We start from the raw sequence: 26,511 nt of genomic DNA, 5'->3' as shown, positions 1-26,511 counted from the left end.
TCCTTTGCACACTACAGATCTAGGAGGTTACCCAGGGCAAGACAGGAGGTCTGGGCCCAGCACCTTTGTCATCTGGCGAAACACTCACTRAAAAGGAAATTCTGGACAGGAAATTGTTTAGAGGAAAATAATGGCCTTGTTGACTTGGAAACACTATTCTGCCTCAGCACTAGCATTAGGTGAAACTACACTGGTGGTACAGAAATACATCCATAGGACAGGGACTAAAATTACTTTCTGAGGGACCTTAGAGTRGTAACTCGCAGTGGTACTCTGCAGGTGCTCCAGTCCGAAGGCTTTCTAAAGTGAGAACATCCTCCTTCAAAACCAAAATGTTATTTGAAAATATTGTTATTACCCTTGTCTTTCAGAACTGAGAGTTTTTGCAGGAAAACAGCAAGCCACAACCACCTTTAGCTCCACACCAGAAACAGCCATACAGGTTCAGTTTGTTCTCAAATGCAGCAGCCCCCAGACTATCCAGTGGCCAACTCTATCTTTATCRAACACTTGTAACATCCACCTACTCCAGACAGAAAACAATAACAACAAAAAAAAAGCTTCAGCAAAGTATTTGCTGTCCCCTTCTCCGTTGTTGTAGGGATAGCCAGATTGATGCGTCAGTTCTCTACATCTACCTGCACTTCTCTGACTCATGAGATAGAGAGAAAATCTGGGTCAGAAATCTGCAGGCACACCTACACGTCCAGCGTACCTTCCCCAGGGAGCAAATAAACAACCTCACCCTGAAAGCACCTCCGTCCAAATCAGATATGTAAATGTGAGCTTAGTGTCTAGACTGCCGCTTTGGAGACACCCAAATGCACTGCCAAAGGCTCCATCAAACTTGGTGCTATGGGGAGGAATGTGCACACCAAAGGACTAAATATAATTGCCAATATGCCTGGCTCTTTATCTGAAGAGTAACTCTTTATCTGAGTAATTGCTGAGATAAAGTTGAATTTAAGACAATAATTCCCACATTAATTAGTGAGATTTGCGGAGCGTGGGTTCAGGAAAGTTGTCATTGCTCATAGCARTGGGGACGGCAAATCCAAAGCTCACAGCCAATACATAGCCAACACAGCCAATAGCATAAACCAAAGACTTTCTACTGTCCTATGAACCCTAAAATAAGATGAGCTTTCTGCAAACTCAATATWCCAGGTTTGACCAGGCAGACCTGCAACCACCACCGAACAAGTTTCAAACCAGATCTGACCTTAGCAATTCAGAAGGTCGACTATACAATTATATCTTCTTCTCCTGAACTTAAAAGGACATTTTCATGAAGAGTTTGGGCAGTCATTTCTTGCTACTGCCTTTCAAGATTTTGCGTCAGAATCAGCATCTCTCAAGTCCTGTCAACTTCAAAGAGCTGTTAATTGCATACACGGAGACAGAGACTTCAGGACATCTGACAGCCCCCATGACTGTGTACTAATAAACAGAACTTGCAGTGACATCGTTCCTTGCAAAATCCTCTCTCTTCCACTCCACTAGTGAAAACCTTTCTCTAGCTCCAAGACCACAGGAAGGAAGAAAAGCTCGAAGGCCAGCCATACATCAAGGCAGTTCAAATCCCTGTCAGATCTTGTTTCTTCACCAAGTGTTACTAGTTGGTGACCACCAGCTAGAGTTATCACTACGGGCTAAACTACTTCCTTGTGCCTTAGAGCACATATCTCTAGCTAGCAATAGAGCAATATCTCTTGCTAGATCTTTGAAGGAAATTCATGTCACTCTCAGGAGCTACAGGGAGCAGGACAACACATTCTACAGTAAAAGCCACCAATGAATTCTGCTGGAAGCAGAAATCTCAGCAGCAGCATGAAGCACTCAAGAATACATGCAAATACAGAGAATTCTGCTGAATTAAAGAATAGGGCACTGATTTTGTTATTCATTTTTGTATTTCACTCAATATTGACCTCTGCATATGAATGCTTCTTCCCTGCCACCTCTTTCTCATGCCTTGAAAGGCTTTCTAGTGAACAGTGCAAAAGCACCAAAACAGAGGTCCAAAGAACAAATCGGTCCACCTGCTACAAAGACTGATGGTACACGAAAAGGGCTCTGAATGGGCCTCCTACCAAAGCGCCTGTTCTCATCTCTTAGTCCACACATGAGGAGGAAGGAGAAGAAAGCCAGCAACACTTACGCAAGGCATGCCACTCATCCTGGCGGATTGTCTTGGTGATGTTGTAGGTGAGGTTCTTGGGAATGGTCGCTGAGGAGTAGTGGTACTTGATGTACGTGCACCGCTCAATTGCTCCTGGGAAGGGCAAAAAGCAGAGGAGAGAAAGTGCTGTTAAAGGGAGGCAGCATGTTTTCCCAACTGTAGAGCAGATGGACGTAACAACCAAAAGCAAAGGCTGAGAGCAAAACACTCCCCACTGTCAACCCACTGTGACAGCCAATGCCGTCTGCACCACAGACACAAGCTACAGGAACAGTAAACTCGTACAAACTTCTGACACATTAAGGGCTTCTCAGTGTCTGCCCGAGTGTCTGTTATCACAAGATATACATGAGATAAGTCACCCTTTCTTTCATTTTTTTCCCTGGGCTGTGAGCTACCAGCATGGTTACTACCATATACCAAGCAGAAACTGTAAATTCATACGCTATTTTACCCTGCAGCAATGCATCCCAGTGCCCACACTCCAGGAGATACACGAAGCACGTGTTTGATCTTTCCCTCAGTAATAAAAGCACAGCACAGCAGACATCATTTATATTTATAAAGGATGATTTTCCAGACCCCCTTTCATGCCACAGAGAAGCAGGACTAACAGAAGCAGCCATGACAGGTTACGACACCTCTCTAAGGCACCCAGACACTTTCACAGCAGGCTGTTTTGGCACCCCTGAACAAAGAACCTCTGCCTGTAACACAAATGCCTGGAATTGGCAACCTTTGTCCCTCTTAGGCAAGATTTCATCTATAGTCCATGAGAAAAAGCATCATGTGCTGATGCTCTGTTTTCTGCTCAATTCATTACAGTTTCTTTTCATAGCCACTTTCCTTCCTCTACAATAATTCTACCACCAAATCCTGATCCGCTGGCATTTCTATAGTTAACGTCCTTAAGGAAATTGGTCTGGCATAGCCAGAGGTTTCCACAGATCCCATTCTGGCAAAGTTTTGCACCTGGCCAGAAACCTATGAGCTCAACCTGTCTTTCATTGCTGGAAAGGCAGTAAGGTTTCCTAGATCCCTTTGCCAGCATCCTCACTAACACGGACCGTATTAGACACKTACTAATAAGAAATAAGGATCACATTCAAAGATTATGAAAGGCAGTTCTTTCCATTAATGCTATGGTACTTCAGATCGGGTCTTTAATAAATAAGCAGGCATCCTTAATGTGGCTGGCCACAGTTTTTGGTAGTAGCTACTACTGGTCAGAAAGGCAACTATGCTGGAAATGCTTTTATGTATTAAAATACATTAAGAGATGCACTCAATAGAATAAATTAAATGAAGCAATGAACTATATAAATAAGAACGAGAAAGTGCCTCTACCAGGAGGCAGGTAGAGAACACTCACTGTCAGCCTAAAGTGAAGACAACGTGAAGAGTCCTACAGTACAAGGGATTAAATGGTTTGACACCTCAAGAAATACAGGTTTCTGCCTCAGCTTGTAAAACAGTACTTAGCATGAATTTAGAGCATACACCATCAATTCACAATGTGTGTGGGGAAAAAGCAACTAAATTATTAGTTACATCCCAGTCCGCTAGCATCTTCCAAACTTAGGGCAGTGCAAACATTGAAGGTCCTCATTGTTTGCTTCTCTTGAGCATTCCTCACATTCTGCCTTTGACAGCAATTAGATTAGACAAAGCCAAATATTATAGGGGAAAAAGGCAAAATATTTACATATGTATCCGCCTGCCCTGACAGCGTGATGGGCTTCTGTGTGAGTCTGCACCATCTGGGCACCAAATGTACGCCCAGAATTAAAGTTTCAAACCAAGAATAGTATTTAAAAAAAGAAACCCAACATGAAGAGCGCTTTAAACCTCGCACATACACACTCCCCCAAAATTGCAACCTTCACAGTAATGAACTTAATGTCTTCATATTGGTTTTCCTATCTCCTTTTGTTCAGCTGCTTTCATGATTCAGAACCATTGGCAAGAAGATGGAAAATGCTTATTTGTCAGAAAATAATCTTTAAATTATCGGCTACCTGGCTAGAGAAAGGATTTATCTAGAACAGGAGACAGGAATAGAGAGTCAAGATTCAAAATAAGATAGCACAGAAAGAAGGAAGAAAAAGATATAACCTATAAATATATATAGTTTATATCTTATATAGAATCCTATATTCAACTTCCACCTAAGAATCTATAGAATCCTACACATACACATATATATAGTCCATAGGACAGGATTTCTTAGACAAAATAAGCAGTAGAAAACACCTCCTCTGACATGTAAAGAGGCTAAATTCTAGCCAGGTCAACAGAACTTCCAGTCTTACTATAAACCCTGTTAGCAACACACAAGATGCTTCACTACTTCATATCATCGACTGTACCCGTAAGCCCCTCAGCACCCTGCCTGCTAAACCCTSTCCCTAAGTACTCGTCTGCATCTTTCATGAACACTGCCAGGGACAGCGACTCCACTGCTTCCCTGGGCAGCCTGTTCCAATGTTTCATCACTCTTTCCATGGAGAAGTTTTTTCCTATTATCTAACTTGAACTTCTCCTGGCACACCTTGAGGCCATTTCCTCTTGTCCTATTGGCAGATATTACAGACAAGAGATCAACCTCCCACCTCACGACAACCTCCTTTCTGCTTTAAGTAGGGAGCAATAAGGTCTCCCTGAGCCTCCTCTTCTCCAGACTAAATAACCCCAGATTCCTCATCCATTCTTTGTAAGGTCTGTGCTCCAGCCCTTTCACCAGCTTCCTTGCCCTTTTTTGAACACACACCAAGGCCTCCACATCTTTCTTGCAGTGAGGAGTCCAAACCTTAACACAGTATTCAAGTACAGAGTACTTGAGTACAGAAGGAGGACCACTTCCCTGGTCCTGATAGCTACACTGCTCCCGCTGCAAGCCATGAGGCCATTGGCCTTCCTGGCCACCTGGGCACACTRTTGCCCCCTGTTCAGCTGGCTGTCGAGCAACACCCCCAGATTCTTCTCTGCTGTGCAGTTCTCCGGCCATTCTATCCCAAGCCTGTAGTGCTGCATGGGGTTGTTTTGACCAAAGTGCAGGACCTGGCTCTTGACCACTTTGAACCTCATGCAGTTGGTCTTAGATCGTCAATCCAGCCTGCCCAGAKCCCTCTGCAGAGCCTTCCTACCCTCAAATAGATCTACTCGTCCTCCCAGCTTGGTGTCATCTGCAAACTTACTGAGTTCACACTCAATCAGATCATCAATAAAGATATTAAAGAGCTGCAACACTGACCCCGGGGAACACTGTTCATGACTGGTTGCCATCTGGATTTAATTCCATTCACCACCACTCCCTGGGCCGGTCCATCCAGCCAGTTTCTCACCCAGTGAAGAGTCCGCCTGTCTAAGCCATGAGTTGCTGGCTTCTCCAGGAGAAGGAGGTGGGAGACTGTGTCAAAAGGTTTTACTGAAGCCTAAGTAGACCACACCCACAGCCTTTCCCTCATCCACTAGGCAGGTCACCTGGTCATAGAAACAGATCAGGTTGGTGAGGCAGGACCTGCCGCCTTTCATGAACCCAAGCTGCTGAGCCTGATCCCCAGGTTGCCAAGCACATGCTGCATGATCACTCTCAGGAGGATCTGCTCCAGAGCTTTCCCCAATATCGAGATCGGGCTGACAGCTCTGTAATTCTGCCTCATCGGGGACCTCCCCTGTTGACCAAGACTGCTGATAAATGATGGAGAGTGATTTTTTTTTCTTGGTGTGTAAAAAAAACAAACTACAGAATGCTTGAGCTTCACATTTGCCTGACAGATAGCAGCACTGCAGTGTAACCTGTGCCTTTATTGGACTTTTTTAACTACTGAAGGAATGAAAGAGACAACTGAAACTGTATGGCTTGTGGAGATATACAGYGCAGATTATAACTTGGTTCTGATTTCCATTTACAGGTTTTGCACCTTCAGACATCACTCCAAACTGGAAGAAGAAGTAGCAATGGTGTTAGGGGTAAGGTTGTTTCTTTTCCAAAATATATGGTATGTTGTTTCCAGAAAAATACCTGCTATAAGGTTAAGCACTCAACCCTGTCRTCAATGACTGTAACAGCACATCAGGTGATAGGACAGACCTATGTCCAAAGCACGACCTACAGTAGGCATATATGGCATGTGCTGTGCCTTACTGCACTGGGTTGCTGTTCTAGCCAGGTACCATAGTGTAGTGTATTGTACCACATTAAGCAGATGTGGTAGAGCCTCAAATCACAGTATCTAAATCAATGKCTTAATCTAAATTATAGAGTGAGGGATTAGAGCAAAGGYTTCTGATTATGGGATTAGAGTGAGGGGTTGGGATTAGGGAATTAGAGAGAGGGATTTTGAGTGAGGATTAGAGTGATGTTGAAAGTCTGTCCAAAACTAAGAGTACAAGTGCAGCAGCACTAGCTCAACAGTAGTTGAAATACAGGTATATTTGAATGGTAAATTCCACGACAACCCCCTTTCCAGCCATAGCACTTTTTTCCCCCACACAATGTTCGCACCTCTGCATAAAATGTTGACTAGTAACAAATTAGCATTGTGACTCTAGCCAAAAGCCTGCAAGTGTCAATAGGGAAGGCATTTTTCAGCGTAGACACCTTCTGCTTCCACCACTACTTTGTTTTACAGTACTGAGGGTGGCCACGAAGCGCACTGAGCAGAGCTGATCAGAGCTCTGAAGCAATACAGAGTTTTTGGGKTTTTTTTTTCAGATCCTTGCCCAACACAATCCTCCAGGTCAGACAGAAAACAGTGCTCCAAGTTTTTTATCCTCCTCTGAAGCACTAAGCATAGGTTCACTGCTGGAACGGGTAATTCTAAGGAATTTTAGTGTTACCAGACTCAATAGTACAGCCTAAGCTACTGGGCTCAAAGGGATAAATGGGTTAAGTGTAACCATCTATGACATGCCAGAACTCAGCTTGCCTGATCTAATTGGCCCTTTTGGCTTTAGACTATTAAATTCTCCTGTGAACACAAAGTAATACACTCCAGGGAATGCAGTTCAGGATATTTTAGAGCYGACTTCTATTAATTTCCAGCACTTAAGTTACTTCAGACTCTAGAAAACCAATGACTSCCACAAGGAACACACAATCGCCTTCATCTACACAACTGCTGTTGGTAGAAGCAGGCAGGCTGTTACTGGGAATCTCAAATTTGCAGTGGATCAAATTGACATAAGGCTCATTATTGCTTGGAACTTAAGTGTGCATTCCTGATCTAAATCTGGATCTTAAGTGTGCATTCCTGATCTAAATCCGCTTTCACACATGGAGAAGACCAGCTCTGGTGAATTAATGGTGAATTTGGCTAGGAGGGAGAATTCGCTTTTGAAACTTACAGAAAAGGCTTTCATTGGCCTGGGTCTCCCAATGCAAATCAGCAAAAGGATGAGTCTATAGTGCATATTCAAACTTTGTGACACTTCCTTATTTGCACTGTAGAGAAGCATGGCTTTGAGAAAACTAGTTTCAAGACCCTCAAGCATTTAGTTCTGGAGTCTCCCGGGAAAACAGAGACAGTCACTGCAGTACAGACCATAACTGCTGGTCTCCTAGACAGTCCTTGAGCTTATGGAGGTGTCTCCAAGCTTTAAGCCTGTCTTGAAAACACCAAATCCAACTGCAGTTTAGTGCACTCTGCACTCAGCTCAACTGACTTGGAATGGTATCGGTGGAGCAAATCAGGTGTTTTTGCATGCACAGCAGTAGCAAACGTATCAGATGGCCACAAGAAACATTAAGTAACCGCAGAGCTACTCCACTGACAGGTGCAGTATATTCTGTGTTCCTTGCACAGAAGGGAAAATTTTGCTCAAAATTCTAAAACCGGCTGATGTCCTCARATGAAGTACCAGAAAAGACATCAGCAGGAAGATGGAACTAGAAATGCTCAGAGCAAAACTCGGCTGTGCTGCACTAGCCGCAGCACAGCTGCTCTCAAACTGGGAAGGATTAGGCAGCCTTAACTCGGAGTATGGCACCCTTGTTCCAGCAAAATTCAGATGCCAAGTAAAACAAAGATAGGGAGCGYAGAATTAGCATCATCCAAAGCAGTTAAATCTCTGCATTAACCATACCATTCCTCTTACTGATCCACCTACTTGCTCAGATCCCCTCCTGTAGCTAGAGTTCTGCTCCATACTATCCCTTGTATGGTATTTCCCTCTCATCATTACAAGGTGAAAAAGATTCTTGAACTGTGCTGTAGCAGGAACATCACTCAAAAACCTCAAGAAATTCCATTCTGTTCCCTTTTCAAAACTAACTTGATGTTTTGGTCTTAGTTCAGTTGCCAGTGAAACTTTGCTTCCGCTGTATAACTAAGACTGGGAGGGAAATGAAGCAATGATACCTCAAACTGGCTAGTGATGCAGGTGACCGGACTGTTCTCCCACTGTAGGCTAAGAGAGCTCAGATCAAGTGCAAAGGAAGACCAAACGGCTGGAAACCCTACTGCGTTTGCTCCAGTGAGTAAACTTCCATGGCTCATAGGTACCCAAGAGTTTGTCCTGCACTAAGGCTCCTTGCTGTAATCCTCAGGTAAGAGCTAYCAGGACTCAGACAGCTTTGGGGAACCAGCAGTTTCACTTATTGTGGATGGACTATGGCAGTCATTCATAACATCCTAACAGACCATCACTGATATTACAGGAAAGCCTTGGTTTCTCTAATGGGCAGATATCTGAAACCAGCTGATACCCATTCTTCTCCTGTAGTACGTACAATGATTTCTCAGAAGGAGCCAACTGCAAAGCTATCATTTGTTTTATTATGTTTCCTGCCAAGGCTTTTGATATTGTGAGCTTCCTCTAAAAGACTGACATAGATGTTCTGAGACTTGGCCACCTCCAGGCAGCTTTTACTTCCTCTGTGTTGGAGATACCTCTGGATGAGCTGTTCCTAGCAAACAATTTATTCCACAAAATTCACTCTTTGTATTTGTGCTGGCTCTAATTTTTACAAACCTGTTTTTGAGAATTACTACACAAACATTTCCCAGATAAAAAAAAAATCTTACCCTCTGGCTTGCAAACTGCATTAACTTCATGTATTTGCTATTCATTTTGAGAAATTGCTTTCTCTACGAGACACTGTCTTAAACCCATGGTATGGTTACTGCTTCCTCACCGGTTGCCTACAACCACACTGAACAGAAAGAAGACACAGAGTGATCATTTAGCCTCTGGTTTTCTGAGGACAATGAAACCATTTGTAGAATATGGACAGAGAACATTTCAAGTCTTTCTCAGCATAATATTTCAGTCAGGTTTTCAAGGGCTGTGATCCTATTTAAAGCTAGGATCAGGTTACACAAACCAATTACATGTGGTATATGCACCTGTTAGGGCTCAGTTCTAAAAGTCTCCTCTCCATTGCAGAAAGTTTATTGCTAAATTGTGCTAACATTTTATACTGCCTCCAAACCAGTCCTGGCCATTTAGGCTGGCACAATTTAAGAAGTGGTTGTCCTCAGGTGTATGTCCTGCCCTCAGTCTCTTAAGTCATTTTGTAGGAATCACCAGAATTCATGTGTAAGCATCCTTAGCAGAGACAAGGTTGTTACATTTCCAGTATGCATTAGCTGGTCAAACTAAGCCCTGGAGAAAGCTAGGAGAAATTATGCTCTATCTTGACCACCTGCTACAACAGAATTGCAATCCAATATGCTGATTAGTTAATGAACTCATGATGAGTAACAATATTTCCTTAATGAAAGCAAAGACTTCGTTAGAAGGTATTGCAAGACACTTAAGAGGATTATTTCATTACCTCTGGAGTAAAACGAACTGAGAAAGTATGTTACAGTTTTGTCCAGCTATAAGTATTTTAGTGCCAAAAACATATGAGCATTCTTTTGCATGAACCGTAGAATTACTTTAGTTGGAAGGTCCCTCTAGAGGCCATCTGGTCCAATCCCCTGTTTAAAGCAGAGACAACTTCAAAGTTAAAACCAAATTTAAAGATAGCTCAGATGATTGCTCAGGGCATTTAAAACTTGACCGGACAAGGCCTTCACAAAGAGGTGCCCATCTCTGAGCAATCTGCTCCAACATTTGACCACCTTCATTATGAGCATATTTTCCTAATATCTAATCAGGTTTTCCCTTGATGCCACATGAAAACCCTGAATACTAAAATACCTAAGGGTAAAGGTCTAAAAAAAAATCTAGAAATAATATGCAAATAACAGCACCTTAATCAACATGTCTGGTGAATATTCATTAACTCATACGCATAAAAAGAAGCTAATGTTCTAATTACTGGAGCTCAAGATAGATTTTCAGCCACAGCATGGGCCAGACTTCAAACAAGGGATGATATTTGTTCCCGGCTGGCTCCAGCACCGTCCTGAGTTGAGGTTCAGCTGGTTGTGCCAGCAGGTTTTGTTGTTATTTGTGCTAGATTAAGTGGAAAAACTTCTGGTCCTTGCTGCTGCTGCTGCTTGCTGAGGGCCGCAAGGAAATGTGGCTAGTGCAGCCCCTAGAAGTAGCAGCCCTTAGCTGATATTTCTATGACAGAATGGAGGCAGCAGCTTTCTCACACCATTTACAAGGCCCTGCAATCTCAGAGTGTTGTGACACAGCCCCTTCCCCAATTACAGATCCAAGAGTCAAATACAGTTGAGGATAAGTGCATCTACGGTAGTAGTTAGCTTGCATCATGAGTACACCTCTGAAAATGTTGCCCTGATCATGTTATGTTTACTTATCATGCTTTGGTTCATAACATGTACTGTAAGAYGTGGTCTATGTTCTTCACAAATAAAGCAATATTAGATGTTTCCCTGCTTGAGCAGGAGGGTTGGGCTAGATGATCTCTAGAKGTCCCTTCCAACCTCAATGATTCCATGATTCTGTGTTCTTCACCTGCTAATGGGAATTCATCTCACAGSACCAGAGCACGGCTAGCCTGAAGTAATGCTGCCAAAAGGTGCAGAAGGAATCTGACATTCAGACCGGATCCTCAGCACCAAGTGTTTATATATTTTTGTTTTTATTTTTATAATCCGCCTCCACTGTCTGACACTATTTGAAAATGTAGATATAACCTATGCTGTGCGCTATGTCTCTACAGTTAATTATCTTAGTAAGGGCTGCAAAAGGAAATTCAGTCTTAAGTGACTACAAGTCTAGAAAAGCAGCCTGAGGAAACTCTTTATCCCTCTAGAAGCTTCATCTCCAAAGTTGGAGAAGTGTATGGAGCAATCACAGTGCCATGAGCAGTACCACAGCATGAGACACAGACCTGCAGTCAGGTTCTGTAGAGCTGCAATTCCTCCCCTCCTAATGCAACGGAAGTGCTGAAGTCCCTGGTTTCCTAGCATGCTCATGCTAGCCATGCTCATCAATATAGGTAGACAGTGGATGTTGTTTTGTTTAAAGTTTATATTTAAAATGGTGCGGGGAGAGGGAAGGGGTGGGTAAAGCTTCAACAAACCAGGGAAAAAAATACTGCAGATAAATCAAGAAGTTTTGCAAAAAAAACAAGACATACCTGCAATTGGTTTTGACACTTTAAAAATTTGAAAATCTTCAGTTAAAGATGAGAAAAGCCCTTTTTGAGAGTTCTGAAACACTGACACTTTTCTTAACCATATTTTTTTCCAGCTGAAATTGTCTGCCATGTCAGATCAAGTTTCACAAGYAGTTCTGCTCCCTTGCAAACTATCTGCTTCAGGACTAATTTTCTACTTTAAAAAAAGACAATTCAGTCAACTGTATATATGTAGTATGGTTGTAAATACATTTATAACTTTTTTGCTGGATAAAATGCAAAAAAAAAAAATGGCAGAAAGTCATTGGCTAAGGCACATTTCAATAGAAAGTTGCTTTCTGCACGTGAATGTCTTGCTGGCCATCAGAAAGCAGAGCGACCAACACAAGTTCCCACAAACTTTTCAKATTACCTCATCCTTCATTTTACCTAAACGAAAAGCTCCCTTGTATTCACTATAAGTTGTCAGCCACTGAAAAGATAAGATATTCATAAGATAAATATTCCATCCCTGAAATGGCACATATCCAACAAGTACATTACCAAAATGTATGTCTCAGATTTTAATTAGGAAAGTGAGCAAGGATTTCTTTGGAGTGATGAGTAATACCTTTCTGCTCTTTTCTCCACTTTTCCTTTACAGTCAAGCTCATTTCATTTCCAAATAAAGGTTCTTGGTACCCCAGTTTAAGAATATTTTCTAAACAATGGTCAGTCAGCAAGAAAGTCTTTTAAAAATCCAGCACAAAGAAGTAGCAGGGCAAGTCATATATACCTGTGTCCAGACAGAAACAGGCTGCTGGGTAACAATATTCCATTTCCATCCTTCCCATGTCATCTGACATGAAAGCTGTCAGCTCGCTCTTTCAGCAGTGATCCATTGGATCACCAGACATGGAAGAAGACTAAAAAAGAAGATTCAAAGTGCACACGTAATCCATGMAATCCAGGCAATCCATGAAGCTTATGGATCTCCACCTCCTCCCATCYTTTTCATATATGGGCCGTTGATTGATCAGACTCCATGCAAGGACTTCTGAAAGTGTTGTCTTTTTTCAGACTAGAACACCTACATTTTAATTTCCACCTCCGTGTCCACTGAAATGTCTAAATTTCCTTTACAACTACCATCTGAGTAAAGACAGAGGTGCAGGGGCTTATGCATGCGTTGAGCAGAGTGTTAAATTTTCAGAATAGAGGGAAGCAAAAGAGCTTGAACAGCTTTTGCCAGGCCAGCTCTCCACATGCTCTGCGSATTTCCTAGCAAATGGCAGCTTGCTTAAAGCATTCAGCTGGCAGAAGGATAAGTATTCCACCCATAGTAAGAAGAGAATCCAAGTATAAGACCAAAAGCTGAATTTGCATTGGAAAATGATGAGCTCATACTTTCTCTCCAGGGACCAAGAAAAGGGGTCTGGCAAGGAAGCTGGAGCAAGACGATGGTTATGAAACACTTTCTATCTCTCTCTTTTTTTTTTTATTTCAGCTATTAATAACTGCCTCCAAGCCACAGGGCACTTGAGAAGAGGAAGGCATCTCCTTGCTTCTATTAATCATTTTGTCCACCTCTTTGCATTGGGCTGGCCACAGGGGAGAGGGAAGCAGAGCACAAATGAGAAACTAAGGAGGTTAAAAGGGCTGAAAAATATTTGCTCCTATTTGTTTGGAGACAGAAATTAAATGATCAATAAAAAGTCAGAGAGACAGCAATTGCCAGTAAGATCTCACCGACAGCCCAAGAGCTCGCAGAGCAAAGCAGTAYCTCAGCACCACTGCGTAGCCAAAGAAAATGTCATGGATAGGTTTCTCTAGGAGCGCCACATGGAAAGCTACCATCACTGTTTTATGAAGCTATATGACTCCATGTAGCAATTCTATCAACACCAATGATTACTATCAGCAGCAGTCAGAAGCCTGATTACAGGTTAAGGTTTCTCCTTATTTCTTAGTACCTACACACAATTCCTTTACCTGTTGAACTCAGTTCAGATCTTCCCACACTGGTATGTCAGGACTGATTGCCCTCATGTTAGTATTGATTTTATACTAAAGTATGTCTAACTCCAGTAAAATTATTGCAAGATACTGCCATGAAACTCGCTATCACTGAGTCAGCTGTGAAACGTATTTCAAAGGGATGTCTAGGAAGCAGGATCCCAGACCCTCCCTCGCTTCTCCTCCCCTACTGCTATCCAAGGATGCCTGTTTCTGTACTCTGGAAACCTGTTTTATATGCTGCTCCACAAAGCAAATGTGCCTTTCCATGCAAAGTCCTCCTCCTTCTTTGCTAAAGTGATGGGGACATAAGAGGCTGGCTCCACAAATTACCCAACTGGTGAAAATTGTCAGCCACTGTTCTTGCAGCACTTCAACCTAGTGTTCAAACAGCAGAAATCACAACACTGCAAGGAAACATTCATATGCTCTGCAGCCCACGATAGGGAACTATAGTGTGCATTAATGTCTCAGCTCATCTCCCAGAAGATCACGCTTAGTCTCAGCATCATTCAGTACCTAAARCAGTCTCTCTCAAGAAGATCTCTTTCCTAAAAAGAACATTTGTTGATTATGCAATATGCCTGTATGACAATGTTTTCGCATGATTTTGTCCCCAAGCTGATCTTGGGGGAAATTCCACAGGTTTCACTTAAGCATAAGCTGTAGTGAGGAAAAGAGAGCGAGGAGRATGAAGTTCTTCCAGGTTTCATGTTAAGTACTCACAGGAATCAGCCTAAAGAGACTAGTTTTTAGAAGGACTTTTCCATTTTTCCAACATCTTAAGAACTGACACATGAGAAAAAATATTTTGCTTATATGCCAAGGTTATGATWCAGTTTCTAAACTTGTGATTATAGCCATGTAAAAGGTGGCTTAGTTTGTGCTAAACATTCAGAAAGTACATTGCTGTTAGCATGGATMCTTTTTGCACATTTTAAGCAAAAGGTAGCTATGGAAACTAGAGGATTACAGGATGGCATTTCTAAAATAACTATAGGTGGCAACTAGCACACCAAAGAAAGGTGTAGAAAGAACCTAGCCTCAGCTTYTCAGCAAGGTGTTTTTCCTCATTCATAAGAATAGAGTGTGAAGGAAACTTGGCACTATGCCCATAATCTGCTCTTTCAACCTACTACACACTGAGCCTGTAACCTTCTTTACTGATAAGTCAGACTGACTGTTCCTGTCCCCCTTCAGGAGTCTACCAAGTCTYTAAAACTGCAAACCAAAGACAGAATACATCTCTTTGATTCAAAGACTTCTTTCATAGTAAGTGTCCTTACCTTCTGGACTCCCTAGAATTCACTACCATTCTTTGTTCTGTCTCAATTCTAGTTATACCAGTAAGTGTTAGGGCAGAGTTGTTGAGAGGCATTTTCAAGACATCATTTAGTGCAGAGTATTCTCCAAAAAGAAGGTACCTACAGTTAAATGTACATGCATAGTGAACTAGAAGATCATTCCCAGGAAGGACATGGTCTCTCCATCAAGCTGATAGTATCCCTTGTCCCATGCGCTCTAGCAACTAAGTCTCTACTCATATAATACAGCCCGATGGACACACTAAAGTCACCTTGAAATAAACCCTGGAATTGTTTACTGGTGAGTAGAGATTATGAAATTATAAAGGTGATCTGTAAAAGGAATCCAAGGTAAGGAATAGTTTCATATTCTGGCCGCGCTGTTTCCCTATAAAGCCAATCTCCACATTTTTCTTGCAGAAAATATTAATTGGTGAATGAATGGCACAAAYAGAGATGAAGGCAGCAGAAGGTAAAAATGGTGAAAAAAGATCTGGCAAATACACTGTGAAATCCAAGACAAGGCAAAGCACAGCCTGGTCATTTTAAGACCCGGGAGGCACTGATATTGTTAATCTCTCTTCAACTGTTTGAAATCATAAGTGGTTTCTTTTTGCAGGTCAAAAAGGATTTTTGAAGGATTTGAAATGGAAAGTTGGAGGATGTGATCAAAAAAAGTATTTCTTCAAATGACTGGTCTGTGCCCTTATCTACCCCAAGCAAGCTTTGCAATACTATCATATGCCCTTGTGTCCAGAAGGCTTAGATAATGAGAGTGCCTCTTCACCAAAAAGTAATTCACCAGAAGTGAATTATCATAGCATTTGCTGCTAGCAGAAAGTTCTGGCTGCCCTCAAAAGTGTATTTAAGTTGGCAATTCAGGGCTAGTTTCTCAACACTGCTACAGATGCTCTGCATCAAATGAGCAATGCAAGTGTTTCAGAATGGGTAAAAGCAATGAAAGGTAATTGCCCTTGTATGGATATCACTGCAGCCAAGCTTCAGAAGCAAATAACTTCCAAGTGTTTTAGCCAAGATAAGACTTCATCAAGGTCTGTGACATTGTTTTATGACAAAAGATATGCCATTTAACATAGAAAACAAAAGTAGTGGAAGCCAGACCATGTTATATCACAGAATAGCAGAACTAAGTGTAAACACAAAGTGTAAACACTCTTGTCATTTGGTACAGGTATCTACCACTTCTTGAAGCATGATATCACATTAGAGGGTCACAGTATGAAAATATCCCACTTACTGCCATGTAAGACACTTTCTGGTTAGCCAGAGCAAGACATTATATATTTCTGCTGTGCATAAAGTTTGGAATCCTTCTAGAAAGAGATGCTTTAAAATGCAGAATCAACCATTAGTGAACAGAACGATATTCATGACAGGAAAAAGTGTTTTCCAAAAGCCCATATCTACCTCTGAAAATGTGTCACTATCCATCATGTCCATCAGCCTCTACATTTAAAAGCTCAGCAGGCTCCCGGTGGAGCTTCATAGACCTAAATGTTGTTCAGTCCTTGATGACTCAAGGACYGGCTTTATGATCCTCACCCCGACAGGGAAGTCAACCATATTCCAGAAAATGTCAGTATACAGAAAGGAAGGGCCAGAAGGAAAGCACTTCCTAACACAGTTTTTCAGCTACAGAAGACTGCTTTAAGTCCACACTGGCACTTCAGAAGCAGACTTTGAATCAGACACTTTTTTTTTTTTTAATCTTTGCTCTTAGTCCAAGTTGTAATTAATGTTTGTCTAAGTAGCACCTCATAGCACCAGATGGGACAGAGGTGCTCGTAAGCCAGAATGCTACATAATATATTGAACAGAACGTATGCCCTGGAGGACTTCTGCTGTTCCCATTTCAGATACCCCACTCCCATCTAATTGCTAATGCTGTTTAAAATGTCAAAATGATTCTTTAGTTGTAATATTTTATTTTAGAAGTTATTTAATTTTGATTCAGCATTCTGTGTGCTTTTGGGCTCCTATGCATCTGTGCAGTTAATTCTGAATTCTACTGGCTTTATTATGAACTGTTGTTTTGTATTAGCTCTATTCTTACTATTCTAATTACTACAGTAGCAGTATCTTGTACATGCACAATATTTTTTTTTCATAAAGTATCAAAATATTTAATAAAGACAGTATAGCTGTCCTGTATTAAGCTACATGTTTTCAAAAGTCAGGTCTTCATTTCCCATTTTGACTCACTAGCTTGTAGACAGCTCAATCATTTGCAGTATGTCTAAACACAAACCTTACTCCATCATTAAACAGTTGGAAATTATTTAAGAGACAGCATACCTATTTTCCCCTCCAAATATCCTATTAAAAGGTAAAGCAGTAAAAACAATGGACAGTGAATACGCTCTGTTCTCCCATGGCAAAGTTGGGACAAGCAGTTTATTACAATCTGGAATTCCTACACTAAAATCACCACATGGCTTAGAAAATAAATTGGGCAGATGCTAACCAGCTCCCCCACACACCCCAAAAATTTTCTTTGATTTTTGTTCATGGGATGTGTTCAGCATCTCACAGGCTCTACAGGCATGAAGCTTCACCTCACAGACTATAGTATGAGGTGAAGAAGATCCAAGATGATTCTTAACGTAACCCCAGTGGGCCATCGGCCATTCTGATGAAGAGTACAAAAAGAACACGTCAACTTAATGGAAAACATATTCTTTGGAAAATATCCAAACATAAAAATATGCCATTAGCTTTGTTCATATCCCCTGGGGTTTTGCAATATCAACTATAATTACAAAAATTGCAACAAAAACTCATAGTAAGGAAGAATGGCTGCAAGCTGATCTTGCTAAGAGATTCCAGCCTTAGCCGGAATCCAGCTAAGAGATTCCAGCTAAAAGCCAAATGCAGCACTAGGAGGAGACTGCAGTACAGGGTCAATGAGCAAACTATATTCAAATTACTTACAGTAAAGAACTTTCAAACCCAGCATAACTCAAAGAGTACAAGAGATTACGGTGGCAAGTGCATGGCTGGGAYGTAGCAGTACTACCAGCATGGGAAAAGTTCAGAAGGGGAACCAAAATAAAGCTGGTCCACACTGGAAACTCAGTGAGGGAAGAAAAATGCAAAGCACACTGAAAAAAGTTATTGCCTTGACTTGTTATATAATAGACTTTCTTGCTGGAATGAAGAAAATAAAGAAGCAACACTGTCATGGCCTCCTCTAGAAACTTAGGAGCAGCACAGTGCCTAGAGGAAAGAGAACTCAAGCTTACGTGGTTAAGAGGATGGAGATTACAGCACTTGTGCTGAGCCAGTGTGCACAGGATAACAAGAAAAGGGACCTAGAAGCACACGGCTCTGAAAGGAGAGGGAAGAAGAATGAAACACAAAGTAGTCCCACTTCTGCAGTAGATTTTTATTGATGACATTCTCTTACAGATTTAATTCACTTGCAAGTGTGGTGGGTATTACACCTTAGACAGCTTTTCAGATGATATTTGCAGCCAGTAACTGTCAAGTACAGGGATAATCATTCTCGGTATAGGGACACAGTTTTGGTAAACAACTCCAAGCTGGGATGCCAAAAACAGAGCAGCTTGAACATGCACGACTGTGACCTCAGAAACACAACAGAAAAGTCTTTCCTAGGAGCATGCACAGGACCAAGACTGCATGTCAGTGCTTCAAAATGCATTACAGTAAAGAAAATATAGCTCAGCAATATAGAATCCCAAAGATTTATTAAGAATTTTTCCAAAATCAGTGAGAGAAAAATGGACCAGAAAGGGAGAATCCCTTAGTACCTGCAAACCAGAAATTTCTAGGTATTACTTCCCAGCCTCCAACAAATTTCTTTCCTGCAAATAGCCAATGGGTCCAAAGCAGGGACAGAGATAATAATATTCATAGCCTTTCAGCTATGGAAGAAGGAGGTGGCTATGAAATTACATGCCAATAAATTACTTTTAAAGAAAAATATTCCCAGTAGAATCCCATGTTATGCAGACTATAACACTTAAGAACACTTAGGTTATTACCATAAYAAAGGAACAGGAGAGAAAATGCCTTCATTCTCCACTTGGATTTTCTCCAGACTTACTAATGTTTCTACTGCATCTCAGCAGTGCTGTGGTAATGCCTAGGAGCCTCAGTCTTGGACCARGTCCCCATTAGGCCATGAGCTGTAAAAATCATAAAGCAACTGTTTTCCCATTTTTTCCCAAGCCCAACTGCTTTCCRATTTTAGAAAGGCTCCAAGTACCTCTACATGCTGCCAGGACTACACCTAATAAACTAAACCTTTACCTGGGGCAGGGCTGAAAACAGTGAAGGAAAACAGCTGCATACATTACTATTACTAGTATTCAAGGTCTGAGGAAAGAGATAACCAAGAGAAGCAGTCTCATTATACTCCACCATATGCACCTTTCCAACCACAGGAGAGTTTTCCCTTGAGGATAAACCTGTAATTTTATTATTCATGTTATATGAGTACAGGAAGCATAGTTTGAAAACATCTTGTTTAGGGGACCCTGCATCTCATACCCTAAGAGGAAGGGAGAGTAGATTCTTGGAGTCCCCTGGGAAAGTTGTATATGGTCTTGTAAGCTGCAGACAGCCTCTGCAGCCTTCTTTGAGTCCCACTCAAAGAAGTGGGAGTCCCACTCAGAGAAGTGCCCTTGTGTGATTTGATCTTGAATCTTAAGTCCCATGCCTTTTCAGTAATGGGATTTGTCTAATCAGTAAATTGACTCCAAGGTTTTTGACCACTTGTAGTCCCAACCCTTTGTCATGAGAAAGTCCAGCAAAATCAGTAAGGGGCTTTACTGCAAGGTGACTTCACCAGACTCCAGGCAKCTGTGGAGCACTTGAAGCCTTTCAACACTAGGCAGCTGAGGAGCTCCTTGCCACCRGCACTGCAGAATCAGAGACCCAGGTCCTGCCCCCGGTGCCAAGCAGTGCCTGCTTTTCCCTTAATCATTCCTCCTCATCCCAGGAAGTGAATTTGAGTAATGTCATGTGCATCACATCTGAAGGATGTCATTCTCACTTCTGTGAGAGGAGCAGATACTTGTCACAACAGATACTTAACAAGAGAGAGATTTTTTTTCCAGAAGCTATCCCAGATGAACAGTCCATTATTTCTTTTTGGAGAATGCTGATGACTTCTGAATCCCCAGAMTGCTGTTAGAAAGTACAGGGATATTCACTTGAGCAACCTGTGAACAAGCAACATACCTTGTCAACCAGCAGGCATGGAGGGATCCCTGCAAGACAGCTGTGCTGTATCAGAGATATCAGATAGTCCTGAGCAAGGCCTACAAGCTGTTGACACAGGCACTGAACTGCTCTGCCACAGGCATTATGTAAGGGGCAGCAGGATGGAGGGATCTGAGTGTCTTGCATTAGGGTTAGGGTTCTGCTAGGCTGCTTTAGTGAGAGGGAAAGCAACTGGGAAGTGCAAGTATGCTCCTGCCAGAGGCTCTCTGCTCTGTCTTGTCAGATAAGACAACTCCTGGGACATGAATTACCTGACCAGAGAAAAATGTAGCTTGTTATAAGGTTGCAAGGTTAAAGAAAGGAAAAAAAAAAAAAAAACCATACTTTTTATTCTCCATTTTATTCTCCATCTCCTTCACTTGTTTTGCCTTCAGCTCCTTAGATCTGCAGTTTGCCTCTCTGAGCTACATAAGCCAGCAGATGCCATGGGTTGTTAAAATCATGAGCATAAGGGACAGGGGAACAGCATCTCCCTATTGCAGAAAAACAAGTTCAGTGTGGACTGCAATACCTGGCATTAACCTACAGCAAATTTTTATGAAATGAATTAGCAATAAAAAATATGCATAAAAGCCTTTTAAGAGGAAAAAAAAAAAAAAAAGCCAAGATCTGAATTACCATTAAAATTAACTTCTATCGACACTCTGTCAGGGCTGCTGAACTAATGTTCTTTGCAGAAGCAGAATGGATTGATGATTGAGTGATATGAATCAACATGAACTGTTGTGCTAGCTGCTTCATCTGGAGATCAAAGGGTGTTATTTTAAGGAGAGCAGAGAGGAAAAAAAAAAAAAAAAAAAAAAGAAGGCAGCACCATGAGGAGTCCCTGTCCCCTACATTGCTCTCTTTTCCAATATGCACCTCTGGTGTGACTAAACCTCTTCCTCAAGAAGAACCTTTTGTGTTTCTTAGGTAACCATCAACCAAAAAGACAGAACAAAATCCCATTCTGTGAGAATTAYTCTGAAAACAGATAATTCACAGGCCACAGACAGCTAAAGTGTTATATTACAAAGCTATCACACAGCTAACCATGGCTGAGCGGCGTTTTAGGGAGCGGACATGGCTTGTCCTGGTTTCTTTCCCTATGGCACTTTGGCAAGAAGTCAAATCCCATTTCATGGTGATTGCCCACTCCTTTCATATATTTATAAGCAGTGCTATTAGGTTTTGAGTTTTAAATATCCCTTCTTTTCAAGTCCTCTTCCTCATGAAATACCAGTTCTTGATGTAGTGTAATGTTTACATTTCCCTTGGTTTATAAGCCTCACTGGTTTCCTGATCCATGCGAGCATGCTGTGGTTGAAGAGAAGCACCAAGCTAGTTGAGACAACAGTGACCATCGAGGGGGAAGTTGATAAAATATGATCTGCACCAGCTACACAGATGCAGAAGTTCTCAGAAGACTCAAAATACTCCAGTCAATAGCCTAGACTGAAGTGAATGTCTGGGCACACAGTCTAGGAAATACCCTAGTGCTTACGGCTGTGCCCACACACTTGGGTGTTTTTTCTGACCTGTGCAGATTAGAATAGGTGCTGTGGCTCCATCTCAGGGTTCATCTACATTAATGTTTCTCTGCACTGCAGCCCACACTGTAGAAACTGAATTCAGTAAGTTATTTGCTTGGATTTCAAAAGTAGTGAAAGTCATTACAATGCCATTCAAATATAGTATGTAAACAAATGCATGGACAACAGCCACAGGAAAGAGACTCCTTGGATTTGTCGATATTAGCATCTTAATTAGCATCAGAATTATGACTGAAAGGACTGAGACACCTAAAACCTAAAGTACATCCGTTGTTTCCACCTGCTTATATTAAAAAGAGCCATCTACTCTAGCTGTAACGAAACATGACTTCCCTGGGCTGTAGATGCTTTTTATATTCGGCCCCAAATACCCTGTCAAAATAAGCAATAGCAGATGGCAAAAGAGTTAAGGGACAGAAAAGAAAGAAAAATGAGAATGAGTATGTTCTCTGTTGCATTTTGAAATGAGACAGAGAAAGTAAGAAAAGGCTGATTCTCATGGCAAGAACTGCAGAAGATCATTAATGGGACAAGAACATCAGCCATGGAAAAAGAATTCAAGGAAGATTAAGAACAAGACCAAATCTAAAAGGAATCCATGTCTAATATAGTAAATAGTAATTTTCAGTGAGAAACGAGGCGAAAAGGTAAAAATCCTACTTCTTTTTCATATGTTCATATGTTTTCATATGTTTTCATATAGTTTGAGACATTGGTAGCTGGGATTATACAAAGCAGTTGTCTCCAACAGCAAAGGACCAAACTCCAATTCACAGAATCACAGAAYGGATGRGGTTGGAAGGGACCTTTAGAGATCACATAGTCCAAACCCCTGCTCAAGWAGGGACACCTAGAGCACAGGGTCTCATCCAGGTKGGTTTACCTCCCTAGCCAGCCTGTTCCACACCTCTTTCACTCTCACTGTAAAGAGGCTCTTCATCATATGCAGATGAAATTTCCTGTGGTTTAATTTATACCCATTACCCCTTGTCTTGTCTCTACAGAGAAGAGTTTGGACCCATCCTCTTTAGATCCTCCCTTCAGGTATTTAAACACGTGGATAAGATCCCTTCACAATCTTCTTCAGGCTAAAAAGGCCCAGCTCACTTAGTTTTTCCTCAGATGACAGATGCTCCAGTCCCTTAAATCATCTTTGTCCTTTAATAATCTCTGCTGGATCTTCTCTAGAAGCTCCACGTCCCTCTTATGCTGGGGAGCCCAGAACTGCCCCCAATACTCCAGGTGCGGCCTCACCAGAGCTGAGCAGAGGGGCAGGATCCCCTCCCTTGACCTGCTGGCAACACTGCTCCTGATGCAGCCGGGATCCCATTGGCCTTCCTGGTCACGAGGGCACACCGAGGGCACACTCCGTTAACAACAAGTTAACAAGCGTTAACTTGTTAAAGGAGCTGCTCTCCAGCAGGTCAACCCCTAATCTGTCCTGGTGCCTGGGRTTATTCCTGCCCAGGTGCAGGACCCTGCACTTGTCCTTGTTGAACCTCATGAGGTTCCTCTCTGCCCAACTCTCCAGCCTGTCCAGGTCCCTCTGGATGGCAGCACCGCTCTCCGGAGTGTTGGTCACCCCACCCAGCTTGTTGTCATCCACAAACTTGGAGAGAGTGCCCCTGTCCCCTCGTGCAGGTCACTGATGAACAAGTTGAACAGCACTGGGCCCAGTACTGGCCCAGTGGGAACCCCGCTGACCCCAGGGGAACACTGCTGGCCACAGGCCTCCAGACTTCACACCATTTATCACCACCCTCTAAGCCCTGGCACCCTGCCAGTTCTCATCCAGTTCAGTGGCTTTCTCAAGTCCTTTATAGAAATGTCAGGAGGAAAAGGCTGAGTAGGAATGACCTGGTTTATGRAAGGTAGGCAGGGAGGGGAAAACAAGAACAACTTTTAAAAGTGTCATTTCTCTTTTCTCACAGTGACCATGCTACATTCCTGGAAGAACTCTTTACCCATGCTGAACATCTGCAAACCCAGGACACGTCTGTAGCCTTCATTCCTGCATTTCTACCCTTCCCCACCACAGAAGACCATTAGTCCAGYTCAGCCATTACAGTTGACTGCCTTGTAGAGAAAAGCATGAAAGAATATTTTAATTAGTTTTTTCTCCTGAAAGGTGAAAAATGTTCCTGAAATTACTTTGCCTAGTAATGAATTTCTTCTCCCTTCCCGCTGCTATAGATCTGGAACGGTGATTCTGTTTCATGTATTTGCATTAGTTTAATGTATTGATTTTTTTTTAAAGATTTGTTTCCATTCTGATGAAAGCTAGACAAAATACTACAAGATGGGGCAGAAGGGAATGCCAACATTAAGGGAAATTGAATTCTCTTGTAATGGCTAAGATGAATTAGTTAAGATGGGWGGGAACCATATCAGTGGAAAAAAGATCTGCAAATCGTTCTATTTTGGAACTGAATTCACTGGTGTGATTAGAAAGCATCTAGAAGTAAAATCACTACATTGAACCGATTTAATGTTTCTTACCCTCTAACACTCTAAACATACCTCTAGTAAGGTAAGACTGCAGTGCAGGCTGGATTTTGGAAGGGAAACAGTTGTGTGCAAAATTATATTTGATAGGTGGATAGTGCAGATGGGCTTTGAGCCACACTGAGGAACTGGCTCAGCACCATCTCCATGCCMATCTCATCCCAGGTAACAGCCAGGGTCCAAGTTCTGTGTGGATCTGCTTTAAGATTCTTGACAAGGRCCAAATATTTAAAAGAATGAAGAGAATTCAGTCATCCATCCCTAAAGCCAATGTCTTCTGTTTCTTGTTTCTCCCTCTAACCYCCTCCAACCCATTTTTCCCACACATATCTCTCAGTATATCCATTGTTTCATTGGCTCTGAACTCTGAGTAACGCAAAGATCGTTTCCACCTTTCAAAGCAGAAATGGCTCACGGAAATGTGAGAAAGACACACAGAAATGTGCCAACACAACAGGTTTTTCACAGGAGGTCAGGTCCTGAAGAGGACACTCCTCTGCCGCCTTGGGCAACTGTTCCTCAGCCATTTCAGAYGAAAATATGAGCAATTGTATCATGCTCTGTGCATGGTACAACTATGCAATGGTTTTACCATGCATAAGAATACGCAATTGCAATCCTGAGAAGCTACCCAGCAATTACAGAAACAAATAATTTTACATATCTTGCCCTGCTACTCCATAAAGCATATGCTACTACCATGTACTCAGTAGATATCTTCCCCTGGAACATCTCCAGAATGACAAACGTTCATTAATCACCAAAATTTACCTGCAAGATACTAAATTGAGAACTACGTCAAGCAGGTGAGCAGAGACACAGAACTAGAGACCATTTCACATTAGGACAACTTTATGCTGCTCTGTTGGCACAAAGCCAATTGCCATCCCAAGCCCACAAGAGTTATTTTTCATGTAGAAATCCTACTTTGACCCATTGCACTCCTGCATTTGTCAATCATCCCATAAGTTTTGGCCAGAAGAAAAGAAGGAAGACCTAAGCATCTATAAAAGTGTAACCCAAAGCTTATTAAGCAGCTGAGCCAGACCACAGGCTCTTGCCACAACTGACCCTCAGTCCCTCAAATGGGTTCTTGCAGGCTGGGGTGGAGAAGAGGCACAGAGGAAGGAAGCACCAGAGCTCCGGTGCAGAACCAGCCTAAGGATCACAGAACTAGAGCTTTACTATTTGAGTCACCCACATTTCAGCAAAGCAGGATTTGTAGCATTTGGCATTTGTAGCAACTTGCTTCCACTAAAAACACCGTACACAGAACTTCTGAGAACAGCCCATATCATAAAAGATTTCACTGAATAGAAAAATCCCACCTAGGATGGACTCAAAGGATGGTTTATATTTAAGTCATTTACACRCATCATGATAGTGAAGGTGAGATTTTTATTGAACATAATCATATTAACAGAAGCTAATTAGAAACAGTGCTCATCTATATAGCAGAGCTAATTTCTGGTCCAGAATAAAAACAAGTTCTTCTATTGGAAAAACTAGAAGTTACTAAGAAGAAGAAAAAGAAAATTAAAAGAAAGCATTTTATCCACTTATTCCTCAGCAAAAGTATTAACTGTTTGCTGAAATGACCCTCCCCCMCACACACACCAATATGGAAAAAAGACGAGCATTTTTATAAAGAATTATCTGCAGAGCACTATTTTCCAAATACTCAAGGAAAATAGGTAAGAAAATAAACAGGTTCTAGCACTCAGCTCTATGCATAAGTATGCTTGCATGTATCAAGCCTTATTCATCTATTTACTCTATTTTTATTATAATTATACAGATACAAAAAATATTTATAAGACTAGATGTCTCAGGAGTTAAACAATGAGATACAAACTGCCAGATTTACTCAGTAGCCCACACCCTGTTCAAGTCAGTAATTGGGAGCAGGGCGAGTAATTTACAAAACTTTGACAAGTTCTGGCCTTTCCTCTTTTGTTAGTTGTCTGCTAACAGACTGCAAAAACCTTAGATTTATTCATTATTTAAAATGATCATTAAAGTTTCCACTAACAGCCTGCAAGTATTTTTAACTATGACCACCTCAACTAAGCAAGCCATTTGCAAGTCATGGCATCACTTATGTAATGAACCTTCACCTTATGTAACTCACTCAGTTTAAATAGCTAATAAATACAGCATACATTTTTCAGAGTGTGTTTGCAGCTCACATTTGGCCACAGGAGTCACCCCACCAGA

General features: G+C 41.8%; 1 protein-coding gene across 1 annotated transcript in view; it reads right to left on the bottom strand.

Moving 5' to 3' along the window:
* TMEM178B (transmembrane protein 178B) overlaps positions 1–26,511 on the bottom strand; it is a 209,860-nt gene that overhangs the window by 144,516 nt on the left and 38,833 nt on the right. The window contains exon 3 of the mRNA XM_026037285.1: positions 2,162–2,275. Coding sequence (XP_025893070.1) covers positions 2,162–2,275 — 114 coding nt within the window. The remainder of the gene's footprint in view (positions 1–2,161; positions 2,276–26,511) is intronic.

This window comes from Nothoprocta perdicaria, unplaced genomic scaffold (genome assembly GCF_003342845.1).
Source record: "Nothoprocta perdicaria isolate Ctin4 unplaced genomic scaffold, notPer1 scaffold_195, whole genome shotgun sequence".
In the NCBI taxonomy this organism is placed as follows: domain Eukaryota; kingdom Metazoa; phylum Chordata; class Aves; order Tinamiformes; family Tinamidae; genus Nothoprocta; species Nothoprocta perdicaria.
This window is presented reverse-complemented; position numbering and strand designations above follow the sequence as displayed.